The 22,795-nt window shown below is 33.9% G+C and overlaps 4 protein-coding genes and 1 long non-coding RNA gene across 19 annotated transcripts; 4 read left to right on the forward strand and 1 right to left on the reverse strand.

Annotated features, from left to right (window-relative positions):
- Window positions 1-13: 13 nt before the first annotated feature.
- LOC141452384 (uncharacterized) lies at window positions 14-6,306 on the forward strand. 4 transcript variants are annotated; one of them, XM_074124475.1, is made up of 6 exons: window positions 16-384; window positions 672-734; window positions 849-914; window positions 1,004-1,081; window positions 1,592-5,051; window positions 5,701-6,306. In XM_074124475.1, the coding sequence occupies exons 1-5, from the start codon at window positions 345-347 to the stop codon at window positions 2,602-2,604; spliced, it is 1,260 nt and encodes a 419-aa protein (XP_073980576.1). In that variant the 5' UTR covers window positions 16-344; the 3' UTR covers window positions 2,605-5,051; window positions 5,701-6,306. The 4 variants fall into 4 exon arrangements, with proteins under 4 accessions (XP_073980595.1, XP_073980583.1, XP_073980576.1 ...); XM_074124474.1 differs by having other exon boundaries at window positions 17-384; window positions 998-1,081; XM_074124494.1 differs by lacking the exon at window positions 672-734 and having other exon boundaries at window positions 14-384.
- Window positions 3,196-8,487, reverse strand: LOC141452560 (uncharacterized). Of its 4 annotated transcripts, none has more exons than XR_012457455.1 (3): window positions 8,065-8,487; window positions 7,486-7,871; window positions 3,196-6,457 (listed from the first exon to the last, which is right to left on the reverse strand). It is a non-coding gene; the product is annotated as an uncharacterized lncRNA (long non-coding RNA). The 4 variants fall into 4 exon arrangements; XR_012457451.1 differs by adding an exon at window positions 7,235-7,313 and having other exon boundaries at window positions 7,486-8,487; XR_012457450.1 differs by having other exon boundaries at window positions 7,486-8,487.
- On the forward strand, window positions 6,662-11,033 carry LOC141452431 (uncharacterized). Its single transcript, XM_074124578.1, has 3 exons — window positions 6,662-7,024; window positions 8,963-9,328; window positions 9,830-11,033. The coding sequence occupies exons 1-3, from the start codon at window positions 6,764-6,766 to the stop codon at window positions 10,424-10,426; spliced, it is 1,224 nt and encodes a 407-aa protein (XP_073980679.1). The 5' UTR covers window positions 6,662-6,763; the 3' UTR covers window positions 10,427-11,033.
- Window positions 11,034-11,466: 433 nt separating this feature from the next.
- Window positions 11,467-17,703, forward strand: LOC141452395 (uncharacterized). 4 transcript variants are annotated; one of them, XM_074124512.1, is made up of 5 exons: window positions 11,467-11,804; window positions 13,389-13,594; window positions 13,749-14,013; window positions 15,207-15,572; window positions 16,755-17,703. In XM_074124512.1, the coding sequence occupies exons 3-5, from the start codon at window positions 13,753-13,755 to the stop codon at window positions 17,349-17,351; spliced, it is 1,224 nt and encodes a 407-aa protein (XP_073980613.1). In that variant the 5' UTR covers window positions 11,467-11,804; window positions 13,389-13,594; window positions 13,749-13,752; the 3' UTR covers window positions 17,352-17,703. The 4 variants fall into 4 exon arrangements, with proteins under 4 accessions (XP_073980613.1, XP_073980609.1, XP_073980615.1 ...); XM_074124508.1 differs by lacking the exon at window positions 13,389-13,594 and having other exon boundaries at window positions 13,835-14,013; XM_074124514.1 differs by lacking the exon at window positions 11,467-11,804 and having other exon boundaries at window positions 13,226-13,594.
- A 404-nt stretch (window positions 17,704-18,107) lies between these two features.
- LOC141452410 (uncharacterized) lies at window positions 18,108-22,736 on the forward strand. 6 transcript variants are annotated; one of them, XM_074124528.1, is made up of 4 exons: window positions 18,108-18,424; window positions 19,109-19,274; window positions 19,907-20,272; window positions 21,536-22,736. In XM_074124528.1, the coding sequence occupies exons 1-4, from the start codon at window positions 18,327-18,329 to the stop codon at window positions 22,130-22,132; spliced, it is 1,227 nt and encodes a 408-aa protein (XP_073980629.1). In that variant the 5' UTR covers window positions 18,108-18,326; the 3' UTR covers window positions 22,133-22,736. The 6 variants fall into 6 exon arrangements, with proteins under 6 accessions (XP_073980629.1, XP_073980626.1, XP_073980665.1 ...); XM_074124525.1 differs by having other exon boundaries at window positions 18,109-18,420; window positions 19,096-19,274; XM_074124564.1 differs by having other exon boundaries at window positions 18,111-18,424; window positions 19,096-19,274.
- Window positions 22,737-22,795: the final 59 nt, after the last annotated feature.

Genomic DNA, 22,795 nt, shown 5'->3' on the forward strand with positions numbered 1-22,795 from the left:
TAACCTGCCCGGTCACTCTTCCTTTGTGACGTCTTTAAACAAACCTAGTAGTTTTCTTCATCATACTGGTAAGGTTAGGTAAGTCAGTAAATGACTAATTCTTGAACAGAAACGGTCGTCGTCGTAAATGGACATCGTATTAAAGTGTAAATTATGCTTCTGTAACAACGAAGTTATAGTGTTAATGTGTGATCATTAGTTTGACAATAATGTCTTGAAGAATTTTAAATAATTATAACAGGTCTAGTGTAACATTCTGAAATATCAATGTTATTGCCACTCTCTTTCTGATGTGACCGCATTATTATTTTTTCTCTCCTAAACTTTTGAACAGATTGAAAAAAATGGAAGTAACAGAATCGAAGGACGACCCAATGGAAATCAGTAAGACATTTTTTTTTTTTGATAATTTCAGTCATTTTATTTACTTTTTTCCTAACTTCAGTCTAAAGGACTAGGACATCTTAAAGGTTGTGAAATATAGCTCGTTGATTTTATCACATTTGAGTTAAATGTAATCTTAAATGACAGGCCGCACAGTTGAGTTCATAGAAAGATGTACTCTATGATTTTTGTATATTATGGTACTCTACGTTTGGAGTGTGTACTTTATTAATGGTGAGGGCAGACAAAAAAATACTGAAGATTTTTTGTTTTGTTTTGTTTTGCAGCTGCTAAAGGTGAGATAAAGACGGAAGGAAATAGTTTTGTAAGCGAAGAATTCGGAATGCATAGTTAGTTCATTAATTTAAAAGCTAGTTATTTTATACTTGTTATTGTTATAAAGTGATTATTAAACTTCACATTTGAGATAACCTACAATTTGTTTTTGTTTTTTTTTTTTGTAGGTGTCAGTTGTTATATAAAATCTGAGGTACCTGAAGACACATTTAAACAAGAGCCAGAATCTTACGGTTAGTTTTATATAGAATTGCTTACAAGAATTATCACTTGGTTTTTTGTATGGTTGTATAATATTAAAACTCTGTTCTGTTAGAAACAGATGATGAGGAGAATGAGTCCGACGACGACAGCCAATTAAAAAACGAATGTGCCGAAGATTCGCAGTCCGATGATTCAGGTTTTTTTTTGCATCACTTTTGTCTGATTGTTTTAAATTTATCGTTTGTAAAATTTAATAATTAATACTTGAAACGAGGCAAGCTAATTCAGATTAAGCTATGAAATATCCACGTACGTTGGGTTTTTATTCCCTTTGAGTATCTCCTTACGGCAATGTCGGAAATCGTTCCAGCATTGCATTGCTTCCAATTTGGAACCAGACAGAGAGGCTGCTTCCAAAAAATTAAAAGTTGAATGCAGAAAACGTTCTTTTTTCAACTATATTCACATTTGATTAAATAGAAATTTGAGCTTTCGGAGAGAAAACCGGGCTATTCTCAAGTTGACTTGCAACTTCAGGGTTTCTTGCCGCTGATCTACAGAAGAAACATAAAAGTTGCACTTTTTTCCTCTGAAATTGTTCTCTTATGTTGAAGGATTTAACGAAACGGAAAATCAACTTTTTGCATTGATTTTCATTTCATTGAACTTCTAATTCATTTTTTAATACAAGAATAATTTGTTTCAGAACATTACATGAGACTTGCAACTAAGTGTGAGACCATTTTATGCGAGGAAGAACCAGAAAATTTAACGATCGACTCGCCGGTGTCCACTGCGACCAAGAAAGGAGAAGAATCTTGTGTTAGTGATAAATTGTTGAAATGTTCAGTGTGTGATTATCGTACCCATAACGCAGCAGTACTAAAAGTGCATACAAGTGTACATTTACATGAGAAACCTGTTGCTGGAAGTAACTGCAACATTATAAAGTCTTATGAGTCTGAAGTGAAGGCGCATACTGGCTGTAATAATCTCTATCAACAGATAAAGAACCGCACTGACGATGAGTCCTATGCTTGTAATATTTGCAATTTCAAAGCTCCCAGTTCACTCAGTTTGCAAAGTCATCTGTTAAATCATAAAGATGATCGGCGATTTCCTTGCAGTGAGTGCGATTATCGAGCCAAACGGCTATGCGCCCTGCAGAAACACATGAAGACCCACACGGGCGAAAAACCATTCGTCTGCAGTAGTTGTGATTATAGTTCTTCATCTTTGTACAATTTCAAAGTACATATGCGCTTCCACACGGGAAGTAAACCTTTCAAGTGTAACATGTGCGATTACAAAACGATGACTTCTTCCCAGTTAAAATGTCACCGCAGAATTCACACAGGTGAAACACCTTATTCTTGCACTTTTTGTGGATATCGTACTAAGGCTGTCTCTAATATGAAAGTTCACCTTCGAATTCATACTGGCGAAAGACCGTTTTCCTGTAAATATTGTGATTATAAAGCCACTAAATCGTCCACTCTCAATCAACATGTGAAAATCCACGCTCGTGAAAAGACCTATGAGTGTGGGGTTTGTGATTTCAGCACACAGCGTAATTATTTGTTCAGGAAGCACACGCAAGAAGCCCATGCTGGACAGAAAACGTTTCCTTGTAGATTTTGTCATTATGAAACTCACAAAGTTGTTAATTTAAGAGTGCATTTCATGAAGCATCATATGCCTAAAGAAAAGGATGGCTAATACAATCAGTTCTAGAGGCAATCAACTTAGCACAGCTTGTCACTTTAAACTTAGAGCTGCGGTTCTCAAACTTTATTTTTCGCAACTCATAAGCACCAAAGTCGCGTACAACTATCGTATTACTTTTGTAGTAAAACTATAAGGAGGAGAATAGGAAGGGTGATCATTTGTGGAGTTCAAATATCCGCCTCTGGGAAACACTGGGCTCAGCCCTGTAATAAGTGTAGACACAGTCGTGGCAGCTTAGATGACAAAAACGTTAGCAAGTGTTACAGAAACTTCATAATTCACTGTGAGGTCACCCAGTTGAGATCGTAGCGCAGAGTGTATAAAATCTAAAACTCTCCATTCGCAGAATCAGGGAACTGGTTTCTGTTGAACTGTTTGATTTCTTTGGAGCTTGTAATTCTTTTCTTGAAGGTTGTTGTGTGATAGAAGAACCTGCAGAGGTGATTCAAAGCGACATTTAAGCAGTAATACATCCGCCCGCAGTTATCTCAGACCTTTCAGAGATTTTACTCTTAGTTAACTTTCCAAGATGACCTTGTCAGCATACCTTGTGCACCTGCAGATTAGTTTGAATTTTTAAAAAAAAAAAAAAAAAGATTGAGGTTAAAACAATTTGTTTCTCTAGTAATAAACAAGTTTGTCAGTTATGTTCTGAAGACTGAAGTATCTTGGATTTAGCTGGACAATAAATTTAGCTTTTGCTAATTTTCTTTTTAGATTTCTCTGGTCTTTTTATTACAAAAAAAGTTACACAGCTTGCTGCAATAAATGATTATTACTGCGGTCTAGGAGGCTGCTTTCTAGAAAATATTTAATTATGTTAGAAAATATGCGAGGAACGGCTTTTTCCTTGGCATTTTCACTTTTTTTGCCCTTAAAATAAATAAATATATGTTGTGATAAACATATGTTTTCATAATTAAATCTTCGTCACAATGTAAGTAGCATATTCTGCAGTTAGAAGAAACTACTTAGTCTATTGACCTACCTGGAGGCGGAGTCTGTAAATGTTAATTCTCAATTTGGACAACACAAACCGAATAAACAACCGAGGCTCAAAACAGAGCAAATTTTAGTCAATTATGAAGTAAGCGGCACAAAAATTGATTTCAATAAATAAAATAATTCAGACTAATAAATTGGGAATTTTGTAAAATTTAAAATGAATAGTAAAAATCGCTCTAAAAATATTTTGCTTCAAAATTACCTTGTTCACTGCAGTTTACCTTTTTTCAATTTTCTAGAAAGTTAGAATTTGATAAGATACCTTTTCATTATTAAGTGTTAACTTTAATGGAATCGTTTTCTGCAAGAATCGGTAAAATTTATAAATTTAATTTCGTAAATTAGCACTTTTGGTAATTTTTCAAATTTGAAAAGTAAAGACACTACTTACCGAGACGATTTTCTTTCTGTATGTCTTGATTGCACTCATCTATATTTTATTGAAACATTTTCCCCGAAATTTAATTTTATATCACATCTGGGAAAAGGGGATATTTAGGCTTCGTTTAAAGGGTCATTCTGATGCATCGTGTGCAGCGTTAGCCAGGGTTAAGTAATTGCACAAATTATGAGCTTTAGGAAAATCATTAGACTGGAAGTCTGAATCTCTTGAACTACTTCTTTCCTGTTGCTAGCTGCGTACCATCTTGAGAAGCTGTGCGTTCCTCCTGTGCACCGCATATAGTTTGAGAACCGCGGTCTCAGAGGAGGATACTGTGGTAATGCAAACTAGAAGGGAAACCATAAGGCTACACTACTTCAAGATGGTTTATGTTACTTCGATGACCGTGCCTTCCTTCAGTTGACAGTAGTTCACGTGACTAAGAGCGGACCAGGTTCTCGGAAAGAATATCTCGACCATAGTTAAGAACACCATCTATGGCCATAATAGATTGGTCGCTTAAATGTACTGAAATCGGAACTTTTAAAAATAATTTGCCTATCAAAAAAAAAAAGAAGGGATTTGCATAGTTTGATCTGTTTCAACAGAACATACGTCTGCAAGTGATTATGCTATGAATTTTATCGCCCAGAATTCTTGCCTAAAGAAACAATTCATAGGAATAAGTTGTGGTGAGAGCTGATTCAAAATTGGGAAAGAGTGGACTTAGAGATGAGCGGATGAACTTCACTGAAAACAGAACTTTAAGAAAAAAATGAATAATGCGAAAGAAACTCTTAACCAGACCAAGTCAAGATTTCTTAACTGTAACCTTTTTGTGGTTACACTGTGAATTCGTGAGAACTATGCTGACCAAAGACCGCACCATTAAGTCGTAAAAAACAAAGCTGACGCTGTTTTTCTTGATTCCTTCGACCAGCGCCGAAGAGTGGAGTGTTTTAAAATGCCAGGATTGTTTTTTTTTTTTTTTTTTAATCAGGAGACATTAGCGAGAACTAGGAAACACTAGACCATCTCACTTTCAATTAAGGTAAAATTTTACTTAACAAGATAAACATCTTATTAAAATTATATATTATATCAATATAATTATACAAACAAAATATGTAATTCAAGAAACCAAATTAGGCTTAAGTTTGGAAATGGTCCCACCACCAGCTTTGTTTTTGTTACCGGGTATTCCGTACCACGGTCTGACAGATTTATTTACTGTTAGGACAACTCACCCATAGCTTGTATTGGAAACAAGGCGTTTCTTTATGTTTCTGATAGATTGCAGGTTTTCATCCTTTATTCAGAGAACACCGTGTGTTCTAAGATGGAAAAATTCAACCCATCCAGCAGGCTCCGAACCAATAGGTCTAAGATCTATCTGAAAACAATTGGACCGTGTTTAATAAAAGAATACTTTCTTTTTAAAAAATGGTTGTTGTTTAGAAAATAATTTATATACTCAGACCCATTGTGCCTTGCAGACTGCAGATGTATCAGTGGTTTGTTATACTTAGGGCTAAGTCAGCCCTGACCGAACCTATTCGTATTAATTAAAAAGAAAAAAAAAATCCGTTACATTTACATTTAATTTGCAAATTCAGTCATGACTGGATTAATATACGTCCATACATTACATTGAAAAAGTATTTCTAATAAATTTAAATTATATATATATTTTGTTGCAGACGGCTTACCTCTTCAAGAGTTCTATCCACGAATCAGTACATTTTCACCCGTTAGACTTCACTACAGCCAGAGCTTTTGTCGACTGAAAAAGCCAGTGGTAATACAACAAGAAGCCAACCTACATTGTAGCCAAATGCACTGACCACGCTGGCACAGAGAAAACATATTGTTAACATCCGGTGGTTGGGGACTGGCTAGACATCTAAATTATACTTTAGAATTGTTGTCGAATCTCTCTTGGGCATTGCCGGCACATGGTTTGGGCATTACTGGGTACATTTTCATCATGTTCTTGACTGTGTTGCTTTTGCACAGGATATATCGGGATGAGAGCAAGTGTAAAGCTAAATATTGGGAAGAATATTGTAAAAAAGTGCCCTACCGTCTTGTACCTTATGTATTTTATGGCCAAAGTTAGTGTTGTTTGTTTATAATGTTACTTCATTTAAATATCTCACGCACAGCCGTTGAATGAACTCTTGTTATGCTTAAATTTACTGGAATAGAAAGTTTTGCTTCACAGCATTGAATTATAAATTTTATTTTTAATTATAGTTGAATAATTTTGTTTTATAATTACAAAAATAAAGCGAATGTTACCTCAACTTGTTTTTCATCATTCTTTCTCTTACAAGCATCTCGGTCCATTATTTGTTTTACTTCTTCATATGATTAGACACTGAGAGAACAGTGTCTGGACACCGATACTGCACTGAAAAAAGTTTCGGTCGCCAATGTTCTCAGATGTTGATGCGCCTTAAATTAAAAAAAAAAAAAGTTTACCAAGAGGAATGTTTAAGTTGCATTAAAATTTGGTTATTATGGCGTGTAAATACTTTGGCTCAAAACAAAAATTTCAGGACGATTCAACTCTATATTTGAACTCTAATAGAACTGATTATATCTTCCCTACCTTGTAAGTTATCAGGGTCATGTGATTGCTTATCTATAATCTATCTATAACTTTCAGTTTACCAAACAGTTAGCTTTAAGTAAATCTTTAGTTAGTGTAGTTTTAGTTTCATTATAAAAATTAGATTTTTATTTCTCTCTTGATAAGAAATGTCACTTTATGAGTATTTCAAACAAAAAATTGTCCCACCCTTATTTTTAGTAGTGTTTACTGCGTCTGTTCAATTTTTAGCTTTATTTGGCAGAGGTGAGACAATCACCTGGGAAGCCATTCTATCTGGCTTAAGTGGAAACTTAGTAGCTTGGAGAATAGTTGCTGTACTATTTACATGGGCTTACTTTTGGCTGATAGTCGCCCGCAAGGAAACAAAAGGTGATCCTGCACCTGATGGTTATATTCCTAAGTATAAGGTTAGTTCATTTATACTTGAAGATAATTTATTCATCGTCTAATTTACACGTTTTTACAATTATTCCGAAACTACAGCGACATAGATTGTTTTATTCATTTATAATTCAACGAATAAGTGTGAACGCACTCTGCTTTCTCTTTTGCCATAATTTAATTCAATTTTCTTAAAACTTATAATTTATACTAAAAAGTTGATTTTATGCACAAACCTAAACTTATTCGGCCCAGTGAAGACTCAGTGACGTTTGTAATGTACATCCTTGGCTGCTACTTGAATGGGACATGTTTCTACACCGGAAGACGTAAATAAAAATTATTATTTGTGAGATTAGTACACGGAGTAAAAAGGAAATTGCGTCAGCCGCTCAGTTTAGCGTTTAGGTGGTACTACCGGTTGACAGATATTGAGTTAAAACCATATTTCAGCATCGCCAAAACGAATTATCAATTTTATACTTACCATGACTTTTCGTCTTTGAGTCATGCTGGCCACAGATTTTCGAAATGTGGTTAATACATTTAACAGGAAACTTTATTTTAATTTTTGCACCTTTTTCAATTTCTAAAATTTTCTCAACAATCGAAAAATAGTTGGTTTGTAAAGGGACATATGTATCTGTACTTTTAGGCTTATCACTAATGTTTAACTGTTTATTAGGGATTATTGATTTATGTATGGGGTCGTGTTAGAGAAGCTGTGACGTGACGGTTCCTTCAACAATGTCATTTTATTATCTAAATAATGCTCGGGGATACTAGAACTTTTAGTTTCTCTATTCTAATAGTAAGGGAAGATTTTATAATCGTGTAGATATTCGATCTCCACAGAATTTGGGTATCCTGTAACTGAAAAAATGTTTTTAACACAAAAACGAAAACTTGCAGATGGTTGAAATTCGATAATTCATTTAGACACTTCTAGAGGATGCCACAATAAGGTTTTGGTCGAAATCGCTCGGCTGGAAGCGTTTCTTTTAGCTTTCTTAAAAATGGCTCCAACAATTTTGTCCAAACTTGGTTTGTACAAACTTGTGTATACCTGGAGATCTTACTGGAACCACATTTCCCCTGGAAAATTCTATTAATCGCATTTCTGGAAAAGTAGGGTAACTGGAAACATCCTTCCAAAGTGCAGTTTTCCTTTTGCCCACTGTTAGAGTGATTTACATAAATGTATTGTTAAAAATATAGATGGACTAAAACCCTCAACCGTAAATATCTTCTTACTCAAAACATTGTCCATTTTGCAGAAAAATTGTTCCTAGGTTTTTCAGTAAACTACATATGTACATACACCTTCACATATTTATTATAATTTTTTGGGAAAAACAACCGTTTTTCTAGACAAATTAGTTTTAGGGCAGCAATCGGTGAGGAGAGGTTAAATTTGGCAAGGTTATGTACATACCAGTATAATGTACGGCTACTAATTAATATAATGTTGGTAAGAATTAAATATTAGTCGAACGAATGTTCAAACTATTTGAAGTTTGAATACGACTTATGAGTTAGTATCTCAAGAATTGAAGTAAGAGTCATGTGAACCAGATATTTTCATTACAAATTTCAAGTTTTAAAAAGTGCAATTACTCATATGCGCTAAGAAAAAGGGCACATTGTGTTCTCATCAAATTTTCCTTCTTTTTTTATTGAACTGTTCGTAATAAATTTTCCAAAAAGGCGTAATTAAAAATAAAATGAAAGGAATAAATTAATAAAGGTAATTAATAATGAAATGTATTTATGTAACGGACGGATTATATCATACATCCATTGTCTACGTACATATACATAATACGCATAAATAAGCTTGGGAAAAAATTATTATTAGTTTTTAATTTGTTTTTCTATAATTTTTATTTTTGTAAAGTTTTTGGTATTAAATATGCACTAAATATGCACTAAATAAATAATGAAATATTCGTTATCCTTTTCAGGACAATGGTGTCTCTTACTACTTCATAACTACGCTGACATTCTTCTGCACCCTCAGACGGTGGCCAGAGTTATCCAGTCTTATATTCCACAATATGCCGCAAATCTTGGGCACGCTAAATATTATAGCATTCGCATTGTGTATCTTCCTGTATCTGCGTTCCACGGAAGGAGCTGAATTGCCACAGCTATATATATTTTACAGAGGTCGTCAGCTATATCCGACAATCTTAGGTGTCCAAATTAAACAATTGATCATATATCGGATATCTTTGATGTTTTGGCAAATCCAGGTGTTTGCCTTCTTTTTTGCCGCTTGGGACAAGAGAACTTTGGATGTGCCAACTGTAGTTACTGCCCTACTTCAGGTATTTTAATAAAAGTAATGAAATGAAACTACATATCTCTCATAAGCGGAAGGTTTTCAATGAATTACATGAAAAGCATCAAAGATTACTACTCCTCAGATATAAGCCACAATTCAAGTTTGATTCAATTGAAAAAACGCAATTGCCGATTTCTCTTACGGTAGTCAGAAATTTTCAATTCCTGTTTTAAATCTCATCCTGCGTTTCTCCAACCTGCACACATTTGCGTTGAGTCAGTCGCAATATTGCTGACATCAGATTCTACCGTCGGCAATATTCACTGCTGGACTCAAGTCTTGTGGGCACACGGAGCTCAATTCCAGGCCAGTTCTATACAAATTTAATGCATTCAAATAATTTTCATTAAAAACTCCATTACTCTGCAGGCTTAAACTACATAATTACGTTGAAGTACGTCCAGACATTGCATTTTCAATAATTGAAAAGCATTTCTAATAAATTTGGATTGAATATTTGATTTTTACTATTCTATTATTGCAGACGGCGTACCTCTTCAAGAGTTTTATCTACGAATCAGCCTATTATCACACGTTAGACATCACTTTAGACAGAGCTGGATACTACCTGATATGGGGTTGTCTTGTCTGGTTACCATGCCTTTATCCATTCAATTCTTACTTTCTAGTCAATCAGCCGCCCGTCATATCCAATAAGAATGCAATTCTAATATTGATATTTGGCATTATTTACATCACCGCCACATTGATGGTAGACTTGGAGAAAGCCAGATTTCGGCGTACCAATGGTAATACATTGATATGGAACAAGAAGCCAACCTACATTGTAGCCAAATACACAGACAACACTGGCACAGAGAAAACATCTTTATTGTTAACATCCGGTGGTTGGGGACTGGCTAGACATCTAAATTATTCTTTAGAATTGTTGTCGAATCTCTCTTGGGCATTGCCGGCACATGGTTTGGGCATTACTGGGTACATTTTCATCATGTTCTTGACTGTGTTGCTTTTGCACAGGATATATCGGGATGAGAGCAAGTGTAAAGCTAAATATGGTAAATATTGGGAAGAATATTGTAAAAAAGTGCCCTACCGTCTTTTACCTTATGTATTTTAGGGCTAAACTTAGTGTCTGGTCAGCCATACTTTCGGTTGGGGAATGTTCTAGAACCACGGAGTTTTAGCTGCACATAAAACTTTTCTTAATAATATGTAAAAATAGCAACTGTATTACTACTTTGACATTTTTCTGAAAAATGTATCATTTATAAGTTATAAATCTATTTGAGTGTAAATTAATAACGTCTTTCAAGGTAAAGTTGGTGCCATTTACGAGGAAATCTGTTCAGATAAAAGAAGTTTTGATGAATTTTGATTGCTAAGTTGAAGCTGTGACCAGTTCTAGAACCTAAATTTGTGAATAAGGGGTTTCTGCAATTTTCCGTTTTTCAACAATGTTTACAAAGATAGGCCATTTTTTTTTTTATTTTAGGACTTTGGAGAACTTAAACACGATTTCCGGAGACTTCATTTCTGGAGAAAATTCAAAATTCAAACATTTGACAGAATCATTATGCTCAGAAATTGCAAAAAAACCTGTAAATGTATCAAGGGTTGATTTTTTTTAACGAAGAATTCTGATTTTTTTTTTGTAAATTATTATTAGATTAGATTTATTTAATAAATGAAACGTTTTCTTCCTTGGATAATTGATTTTGTTCTTTCCCCTAAGTTTCTTTCGGTAGTAAGCATTGGTATTTCAAATAAGCATTGATATTCCCTTTTAGTTCTGGAAACCAGCGAATTACTGTTCCACCAATTAATGAACATAAAAAGAGTAGTTCATTTGCTCAAGGGTCACTCCGGACTGCTGGACAATGAGGTAGCCGATCAAAGGAATCAATTAATTTATTGAACTCATTGCTAAATGCACTGACAATTTGAAATATTAAATCATATGTCACACCTGAATACTACATATATTTAGAAGTGGGGTCCAATAAAGGAGAATTCGGTCACTGTCGTCCCACTAATTTCAAAGGAAACATCTTTTTGAGATACAGTGCTTCAAACAGGAGTTTTTGCATTACGAATTGCTATACTTATTCTGTGACGCCCCACACCACAGATCTTTAAGGTTGCCCGGACTGGCACCAAGAAGGTTAAATATTACTAGGAACGTATTCGGTTATTGTGTCATGTGCGAGTTCGCCGGCGTTCACAGCGATTCTTACGTTTGAAAGAAAAGAAAGTTTCCGGAAAATTCGATAAATGTACTTCTAACGAAGCATTTCAGTAGAATGGATGGTCTTACTTTAAGTGAAATGTTTAAATTCAATGTTGGGAGAAAATATGTTTTATTTTGCCTTCTGCTGAAAGCTCAGCTGATATGCTCGCACAACTATGCACACTAGTTAAGTATGCTCTTCCGATTGTGTGCAAAGAAAGCGGCATGGACCACTATGTAGCACTATGGATTAAACTAAAAAGCAACTGTAAGTAAGGAATAGTAAACCCTCAGTTTGACTAAGTCCGATCCCAACAATGACTGAAATTTTGTCATGAACTTGGGAAAAGTTTTCTATTCAAAAACTTATATATTATTTAGGTAATATATAAATAATATACAGGGTGATCCATTTAAAACGCACCAATCGCTAATAACGTTTTAGGAAAGCGGAATTTCGAAAAAACGTACGAAGTAAACTATATGTTCTTTTTAGTCTAGTTTTCAAATTTTTCAATCCCGATGCTGTATCTTCATTTTTGGCGGAGTTACGGTCAAAAACCCGATTAGGGTTCCATAAGGACCAGTGGTTTTGACAATGATTATGAAAACTACATAAAAAACTGTGAAAAATGGCGTTAATTCTGTTTCGATATCCCTAATATTAGTTGAGATATTTAAGATCAAAGTTACAATTTTATCTATTCGTAAACGGTTTTCGATATTAATTTTCCACCAGAAATACACGTTTTGGGAGGTCCTCTGACTGCAAAAAATATTATTTGAGACTCAAAGAACAAAAATAATAAGAATAGAAGATTTTAAAAAATGTAGTGCAATGTAATGGTTATGGGTGAGACAGAATAAATTTGTTTTATCATCAAATGAAAGCAACCATCACATCATGATAATGTACTCCGTAGGTAAGACTTCTTGCCCTATGATTACGGTAAGAATATCTTACCAGGGTGTTGGTCTAGTGGTCAAGAGCGTGGCTTTGTAAGTGGGAGATCCCCAGTTCGAATCCCGCATTCGATAATAAGACATTCTTATTACTTAAAGAATCATAATACTTTTTTTAATAAAGTGTAGGTATAAGCGGGATTCGAACTGGGGACCTCCCACTTACAAAGTCACGCTCTTGATCACTATACCAACATCCGCCCCTCCGTGGCACCGTAATTATAGGGCAAGAAGTCTTGCATATGGGATACATTATCATGATGTTATGTTGCTTTCATTTGATGATAAAACAAATTTATTCTGTCTCACCCATAACCATTACATTGCACTACATTTTTTAAAATCTTCTATTCTTATTATTTTTGTTCTTTGAGTCTCAAATAATATTTTTTGCAGTCAGAGGACCTCCCAAAACGTGTATTTCTGGTGGAAAATTAATATCGAAAACCGTTTACGAATAGATAAAATTGTAACTTTGATCTTAAATATCTCAACTAATATTAGGGATATCGAAACAGAATTAACGCCATTTTTCACAGTTTTTTATGTAGTTTTCATAATCATTGTCAAAACCACTGGTCCTTATGGAACCCTAATCGGGTTTTTGACCGTAACACCGCCAAAAATGAAGATACAGCATCGGGGTTGAAAAATTTGAAAACTAGACTAAAAAGAACATATAGTTTACTTCGTACGTTTTTTCGAAATTCCGCTTTCCTAAAACGTTATTAGCGATTGGTGCGTTTTAAATGGATCACCCTGTATATAAACTTTATATTCTTTTTCAAAAAATATAATCAATCATTTCCTTATCAATACAAGTGATTTTTCTTTATTCAGTGCGCTTCTTTCCCAGTAGTTCTAACAGAATGTAAACTGCCCACTATAGATTGGAAACTGGCTTTGAACTAGCCATTGACTGACTACTTTAAAACTAACTCAAGTTGTTTGGAATTGTACTATTGCTGTTTACTGAATAATGTTTCCCTGAGATGAACCGTTAACCTTGAGACTTGTAGTTGCGGAAGATGAGGATCTGAAATTCTCACATCAACGCAACAATCCAATTAATGCAGTTTTTTTTTTTAAATTAAGGTATTTCTTTTGTTTATAACAAAATGAATTATTTGGTAATTTCTAGGTCAGTGAAATTAGTACTTTTTTAATTTTATTTTAATCGTATATAAGTAATTTTCTTTAAATTATTCGGGCATTAGTTTGAGTTTTATTGAGTAACTTATTTTAATAGGAAAATGTCACTTTATGAGTATTTCAAACAGAAAATTGTGCCACCCGTGTTTTTAATTGGATTTACTGCAAGTGTTCAGTTTGTAGCCCTAATTGGCAAAGGTGAGCCGTTAAACTGGGAAGCCATCCTATCTGCTTTTAGTGGAAACACAATAGGATGGACATTCATAGCAGTAATATTAACCTGGGCGTACTTGTGGATGATACTTGCCCGCGAGGAAATCAAAGGTGCAACTTCAGCTGATGGTTATATTCAAAGTTACAAGGTTAGTTTATTGTTCAGCTATTATGTAAGGCTTTCTGTCACTCTTTCTTAATCATGGCAACTGAATAATGAGATTATGTAAACAGTTTGATATAGATTTTTCCCTGGAATAGAAAATGGTCTCTAAACACAGTATGCTCGTGGGGGGGGGGGGGGGGGTAGAATTGGCCTAAAACTCGATATTTCGTTCAGTGTTGTCAGCTGAAACTAAATTAGCGATCAAATTCACTCAACCATAAGTGCCTTTTTACGGAATAAGTTATCCAGTATTTTGAGTTTTTGTTGTCAGAAGCGGTTCGAACGATTTTTTAGAAAACTTTATATTCACATTTACTTCTACTATTTTATTTGAATGACTTTTCTTGGAAAAACGTTTAAGGCAGTTCTGGAAGGGATGAAAAAGGCTTCTCTTTAAAGAGTCGTTTAATTATTTAGCAAAATCCTAAAAACGATAATAATTTGATAAACATTAAATTCGTATTTACAAGAAAATTAATAAATTAAATTAAAATCTTAAGAATTTAAGATTGCTCAATATGTGTATATTCATTATGTTCTTTGCCCTGCCCCCCAGAAAAAATTATGTTCTTTTGGAAATACACCCATCAGAGGGTCATAAAATGCAAAATATGTTTGAGTTTTATGCATTAACAAAAACCCAGTGTCAATGAAGTGGCAGGTGTGAGAAACATGCGGAAAAGCATTAATTTATCTACGGTAAAGGTTAGGTTAACTTATGTTTATTTGCTTTTTAATTGTTTTGTTTAATGATTTAAGTAAGGCGCGTCAACATCTGAGGTTATTGTGCGCCAGGAGCTTTTTACAGTGCACTGCCGGCACTGAAAAAAAAAAATTAAAAACAGTTACAGACAACACTGTCCATCACCGGTCAGTGAGCGGTAAGAAGCTCCCTAGGAAGAGAAAATCTAAGGGTCAGCAGCTGGAGGAAAGCAATAAACTGAATAGAACTAAATAAGATTTATACTTTATTTATAAGATTCGTACTCGTAACCGTGAAGTAAACACAGATTTTCTGTAAAGCCGTATTCCCTTGTCACTACGCATAAAGCGTGTTGTATAATACTGAAGCCCCAGAACAAATTTTCTGTTGAAATAAAAATTGTGTGAGTTCACAATTAATTTTATTATTTATTTTATAAGCAGAATTAATTCTCCCGTTTTGTTCCATTCCAGGGCAATGCTGTAACTTACTATCTAATCACGGTGTTGACATACTTATGCGCACAATGGATGTGGCCAAATTTATCCAGTACCATTTTCGACAATATGCCAAACATCTTGGGCACATTAAGTATTACTGCATTTGCTTTGAACTTCTACTTGTACTTCAGTTCAAATGAAGGTGCAGGATTGCCAATATTGTATTTATTTTTTATTGGTCGTCAAATACATCCGAAAGTATTGGGTGTTGACTTTAAACAGTTGATAATATGTAGAGTAGCTATGATGATTTGGCAAATTCAGGTGTTTGCATTCTTTTTTGCCGCTTTGGACAAGAGATCTTTTGATGTGCCGACTCTGGTTACTTGTTTACTTCAGGTATGTAGTAGACGTTTTCAAATGAATCTTTGATCATTAATTAGAGATTAATTACCATTATGTTAATATCAATAATTATATTAATTATAATAAGGTTTATTGATAGAAAAATCAATAATGCAATACTTACGAAAGGAATCATTCTCCAAAAATAGAGACGAAAAGAAGAAAGAATTGGGCATGTAATGGCAAAATGAAGCGTGACCCTTACTTCCACTCCATAGTTTTAGACGGCACACAACTGATGGGTATCTGAATCTGATTCAGTGTTTCAGCAACGTTACTACATAGAATAACTTGTTTTCTTAACTAAAGGGATAGTTTTTCTTAAGCACAGTGCTGAATAAAATGAAATCCATCCCATCAAGAACCAACTTACAGAAAGTGGTCCATTCCTTGAATAAGTTGTTTGAATGAGCAGAGAACATTTCCCTTTAAGACCCAAGAAGAGCAGATTGTCCTGGCCTAACCAGTATTCAGGTACTTTAGTATGCCCACTTTTTATTGAAAGAGACAATACGTTTTATAAATGGAAAATAACATCGATTCTTGAGAAGAGCTGTTGACACACTTACTTAGGTGAGAATAGATGAGGATAATCAATTCGTGATAGTAACTTTTAGGCCTTATTCGAATATTATGACTTCTTAATCAAAGTTTGAGGCACTCATAATTCTTGTTTTGATTTTATCGATCGAAGGAGGTTTCTTTCTGTCTCTGACTGGTTTCGTGTTTTCATCCTTTATTCAGAGAACACCATGTGTGCTACGGGAAAATTAAATGATATCCGGTAACCCCCAACCAACTAGCCTAATACTTGGTCAAAGATCGGCTTCTGCAGCTTTTCTCAAAACAATTGGACCGTGCTTAATAGCAGAATATTTTCATTAAAAAATTACTTGCTATTATACTAATTACATATTTGATACTTGCAGAGTACAGGTAAAGGTAAAAAGTTTTATTTATCTTTTCTTCACGGCCTTATGGATCACAAATTAGCCAATTCAGTGTCAGTCTTTATGTAGTGGTTGGTTTGTCTGTTAGTATTATAGTTTTAATGTCACTATCTGAGAAAGTTATATTTTAGTTTTATTAGTCCTAATATAGTCATATTAGTCTGGGTAAGTGTATTTCCCATTAATTTAAATTATATTTTTAATTTTTACCATTATGTTGTTGCAGACGGCGTACCTCTTCAAGAGTTTCATCTACGAAACAGCTTATTTTCACTCGATAGACTTCACATTAGACAGAGCTGGATACTACCTGATATGGGGTTCTCTTGTCTGGTTACCATGCCTTTATCCATTCAATTCTTACTTTCTAGTCAACCATCCGCCCGTCATTTCCAATAAGAATGCAATTCTAATATTGATATTTGGCATTATTTCCATCACCGCAACATTGATGATAGACTTGGAGAAAGCCCGATTTCGGCGTACCAATGGTAATACATTGATATGGAACAAGAAGCCAACCTACATTGTAGCCAAATACACTGACAACACTGGCACAGAGAAAACATCTTTACTGTTAGCATCCGGTGGTTGGGGACTGGCTAGACATCTAAATTATACTTTAGAATTGTTGTCGGCTCTCTCTTGGTCTTTGCCGGCACATGGTTTGGGCATTACTGGGTATATTTTCATCATGTTCGTGAATGTGTTGCTTTTCCACAGGATATTTCGGGATGAGAGCAAGTGTAAAGCTAAATATGGTAAATATTGGGAAGAATATTGTAAAAAAGTGCCCTACCGTCTTTTACCTTATGTATTTTAGGGCTAAACTTAGTGTCTGGTCAGCCATACTTTCGATTGGGGAATGTTCTAGAACCACGGAGTTTTAGCTGCACATAAAACTTTTCTTAATAATATGTAAAAATAGCAACTGTATTACTACTTTGACATATTTCTGAAAATGTATCATTTATAAGTTATAAATCTATTTGAGTGTAAATTAATACCGTCTTTCAAGGTAAAGTTGGTGCAAATTACGAGGAAATTTCTTCATATAAAAGTACTTTTAATGAATTTTGATTGCTAAGTTGAAGTTATGACCAGTTCTAGAACCTAAATATATAAGTAAGGGGTTTCTGCGATTTTCAGTTTTTCAAAAATGTTTTGAAACACAGGCCATTTTTTTATTTTTTGACTTCAGAGAACTTAAACACGATTTCCAGAGACCTCATTTCTGTCGAAAATTCAAACATTTGACACAATCATTATCTTCAGAAAGTTAAAAAAAAAAACAAATCCTGTAAATGTATTCGCTCAAAAGATTATTTTTTTAACGAAGTATACTGATTTTTTTTTTTGTAAATTATTATTTAGATAAATTTGTATTAGATTTATTTAAAAAATAAAACGTTTTCTTTCTTGGATAATTGTTTAGTTCTTTCCCCAATGTTTCTTACGGTAATGAGCATTGATATTCCGTTTTAGTTCTGGAAACGAGCCAATTACGAGATTTCGCATTACGAATTGCTATACTTATTCTGTGAAGCCCCACACCACAGATCTGCCGGACTGGCACACAAGAAGGTTAATTATTACTAGAAGGTTATTGTGTCGTGTGCTAGCACGCTGGCGTATAAAGCGATTCTTACGTTTGAAAGATTATTTCGGAAAAGTCGATAAATGTACTTATAATGAAGCATTTTACTAGAATGGCTGGTCTTATTTTAAGTGAAATGTTTGAATTCAATGTTTGGAGAAAATATGTTTTTTTTTGCCTTTTGATGGAAGTCCAGCTGATATGCTCGCACAACCATGCACACCAGTAGAGTGCTCTTCCGACTGTGTGCAAAGAAAGCGGCATGGGCCACTATGGATTAAACTAAAAAGCGACCGTGAGTAAGGATATCCTTATTTACTATATAGTAAACCCTTAGTTTGGCTAAGTTCGATTCCAACAATGGTTGTAAGTTTGTCATGAACTTAAGAAAAGTTTTCTTCTCTTTTACCAAAAATATAATCAATCATTTCCTTACCAATACACATGATTTTTTTGTATTCATTGCGCTTCTTTCCCAGTAGTTCCAAAAAAATGTAAACTGCCCACGATAGATTGGAAGCTGGCTTTGAACTAGCCATTGACTGACTACTTTAAAACTAACTCAAGTTTGTAATTGTACTGTCGCTGTTTACTGAGTCATGTTTCCCTGAAATGAATCGTTAATTATACCTATAGCCTTATAATGGAGGAAGATAAGGATCTGAAATTATGCAATTCGTTTTTGTTTTTCTCACATAAATTTGACTTTGTTTTGAGTTAAGGTATATTTTTTGTTCATAACAATTTCACAAAATTGTTTTTAATTTTTAGGTCAATGAAATTATTACTTTTTTGTTTTTCAATTTTATTTACTCATATATAAGTAATTTTTTGAATCTATCCCGGCATTAGTTTATTTTATATTGAGGAACTTATTTTAATAGGAAAATGTCTCTTTATAATTATTTCAAACAGAAAATAGTACCACCCATATTTTTAATTGGATTTACTGCAAGTGTTCAATTATTAGCATTAATTGGCAGAGGTGAGCCGTTAAAATGGGAAGCCATCCTATCTGCTTTGAATGGTAACACAATAGGATGGACATTCGTAGCAGTAATATTAACCTGGGCGTACTTGTGGATGATAATTTCCCGCGAAGAAATCAAAGGTGCAACTTCACCTGATGGTTATATTCAAAGTTATAAGGTTAGTTTATTGTTCAGCTATTATGAAGGGCTTTTTGTCACTCTTTCTTAATCATTGCAACTGAATAATGTGATTGTGTAAAATGTAGGGACAGATTTTTTTCCCCTTTATTTATTGGATATAATGTCAATTACTAAATAAATTAAAAAAAAAAAAACGGTCACAGACAGAAAGACAAATGAGGTTAAATTCATGCCTACTCTGTTCTGATTACAGTAAGACGTCAATTACAGATTCCTCAATATGTGTTCCTTGTGAAATACACTCATCAGAGGGTCATAAATTGCTAAATATGTTTAAGGTATTGGCATTAACTATCATAGCTAATCTTCTTCCTTTTTATTATTATCATCTAAATTACTGAATTTAAACCCTTTTTTTTTAAGTTTTTCTACGGAAAGCAATAAACTGAATAGAACTAATTAAGGTTTATATAAGATTCGTGCTCGTAACCGTAAAGTAAACAGATTTTCTGTAAAGCCGTATCCCCTTGTCTCTGCGCAAAAAGCGCGTTGTATAATACTGAAGCCCCACAACAAAATTTCAGTTGAAATAAAATTGTGTGAGTTCACAATTAATTTTATTATTTATTTTATAAGCAGAATTAATTCTCCCGTTTTGTTCCATTCCAGGGCAATGCTGTAACTTACTACCTAATCACGATGCTGACATACTTATGCGCCCAATGGATGTGGCCAAATTTATCCAGTACCATTTTCGACAATATGCCAAACATCTTGGGCACATTAAATATTACAGCATTTGCTTTGAACTTCTACTTGTACTTCAGTTCAAATGAAGGTGCAGGATTGCCAATATTGTATTTATTTTATATTGGTCGTCAAATACATCCGAAAGTATTGGGTGTTGACGTTAAACAATTGATAATATGTAGAGTAGCTATGATTATTTGGCAAGTTCAGGTGTTTGCATTCTTTTTTGCCGCTTTGGACAAGAGGTCATTTGATGTGCCGACTCTAGTTACTTGTTTACTTCAGGTATGTAGTAGTCGTTTTCAAATGAATCTTAGATAATTAATTAGAGATTAATTATAATTATGTTAATATCAAGAATTATATTAATTATAATAAAGTTCAATGATAGAAAAATCAATAATGCGATACTTACGAAAGGAATCTTTCTCCAAAAATAGAGACGAAAAGAAGAAAGAATCGAAACGAGACCTTTACTTTCACTCTATAGTTACAGATTACACACAACTCATGAGTACCTGAATCTGATTCAGAATTTTTGTGGCAGTCTGGCACAAGTGTTTCAGCGTATTTTAAAAGTTATTTATTACGTAAAACTTTTTTTGTTATCTAAAGGGATAGTTTTCTTAAGAAGTACAGTGCTGAATAAAATGAAATCCATCCCATCAGGAACCAACTTGCAGAAAATGGTCTACACCTTAAATAAGTTGTTTTATTGAGCAGAGAGCATTTCGCAAACATACGCAAAGAGGATAATCAATTCGTGTTAGTAGTTTTTAGGCCTTATTCCAATATTACAACTGTCCGGTAGGACAGTTGTATAAGGGTTGATCGACAAAAAGTGCACGAAAAAGCGTAACGTTGAAAAACACCCAACTTTGACAATTTTTTTCTCTTTTTCTACAAAAGATAAAATTCCCAAATTTTCTTTAAAATAAAGGGCAAACCCTCCTTTATAGATGTAATTTTTTTGCAACAACCCAGATCTAATAGTTTTCGAGAAAAAAGTTGCCGAAAATTATGACTTCTTAATCAGTTTGAGGCACTCATAATTCGCAAGTTGTTGCATTGTTTTGATTTTATCGATCGAAGGAGGTTTCTTTCTGTCTCTGACTGGTTTCGTGTTTTCATCCTTTATTCAGAGAACACCATGCGTACTCTGACGGGGAAATTAAACGATGTTCGGTAACCCCCAACCAACTTGTCTAATACTTGGTCAAAGATCGGCTTCTACAGCTTTTCTCAAAACAATTAGACCTTGCTTAATAGCAGAATATTTTCATTAAAAAATTAATTGCTATTATACTAATTACATATATGATACTTGCTGAGTTCAGGCAAAGGTAAAAAGTTTTATTTATCTTTTCTTCACGGCCCTATGGATCACAAATTAGCCAATTCAGTGTCAGTCTTTAAGTAGTGGTTGGTTTGTCTGTTAGTACGAGTATGTATAGTTTTAATGTCCTAATGTAATCATATAATTCTGGGAAAGTGTATTTCCCATTAATTTAAATTATATTTTTAATTTTTTCTATTTTGTTGTTGCAGACGGTGTACCTCTACAAGGGTTTTATCTACGAAACAGCCTATTATCACTCGTTAGACTTCACTTTTGACAGAGCTGGATACTACCTGATATGGGGTTCTCTTGTCTGGTTACCATGCCAATATTCATACACTTCTTACTTTCTAGTCAACCATCCGCCCGTCATTTCCAATAAGAATGCAATTCTAATATTGATATTTGGCATAATTTCCATCATTGCCACATTGATGGTAGACTTTGAAAAAGCCAATTTTCGGTGTATCAAAGGTAATACATTGATATGGAACAAGAAGCCAACCTACATTGTAGCCAAATACACTGACAACACTGGCAAAGAGAAAACATCTTTATTGTTAACATCCGGTGGTTGGGGACTGGCTAGACATCTTAATTATTCTTTAGAATTGTTGTCGAATCTCTCTTGGGCATTGCCGGCACATGGTTTGGGCATTACTGGGTACATTTTCATCATGTTCTTGACTGTGTTGCTTTTGCACAGGATATTTCGGGATGAGAGCAAGTGTAAAGCTAAATATGGTAAATATTGGGAAGAATATTGTAAAAAAGTGCCCTACCGTCTTGTACCTTATGTATTTTAGGGCTAAACTTAATGTCTGGTCAGCCATACTTTCGGTTGGGGAATGTCTCCTTAATAACACATGAAAGTAGGAACTAGATTTCTGCACTGTAATTGGCCTTGGGGGGATCTCCTATTGCTCTTATTGGAGTTTTTATTAAAAAAGTTTCATTTATACATAAGTTATAAATAGGTGCAAATTACGAGGAAATTTGTTCAGATTAAAGTACTATTGAGGAATTTTGGTTTGTTCAAGTTGAAGCTAGGATTAATTCTAGAATCTAAATATATAAGTAAGAGGTTTCTGCGATTTTACATTTTTCAAAAATCTTTCCAATCACTGGCCATTTTCTAAAAATATTATTTTTGAGCTTCAGAGAACTTAAAACACGAATTCCGGTGACTTCATTTCTGTAGAAAATTCGAATTCTAATTTTTGGTTCTTGAAGCCAGCCATGTGACACAATCATTATGTTCTGAAATTACAAAAAAAAACTATAAATGTGTGCGTACAGTGTTGATTTTTTAAACAAAGTATTCTGATTTATTTATTTTTTCTAAATTAGTATTTAGATAAATTTGTGTTAAATTTATTTAAGAAATAAAACGTTTTCTACCTTGGATAATTGATTTGTTCTTTCTTAGAAAAGTAAAAGCTTTTGTAAGTAAGTATGAACTGTTGAAA

The sequence above is a fragment of the Rhodnius prolixus genome, unplaced genomic scaffold (assembly GCF_049639745.1).
Source record: "Rhodnius prolixus isolate KJV_2025 unplaced genomic scaffold, Rpr scaffold_1, whole genome shotgun sequence".
In the NCBI taxonomy this organism is placed as follows: Eukaryota; Metazoa; Arthropoda; class Insecta; order Hemiptera; family Reduviidae; genus Rhodnius; species Rhodnius prolixus.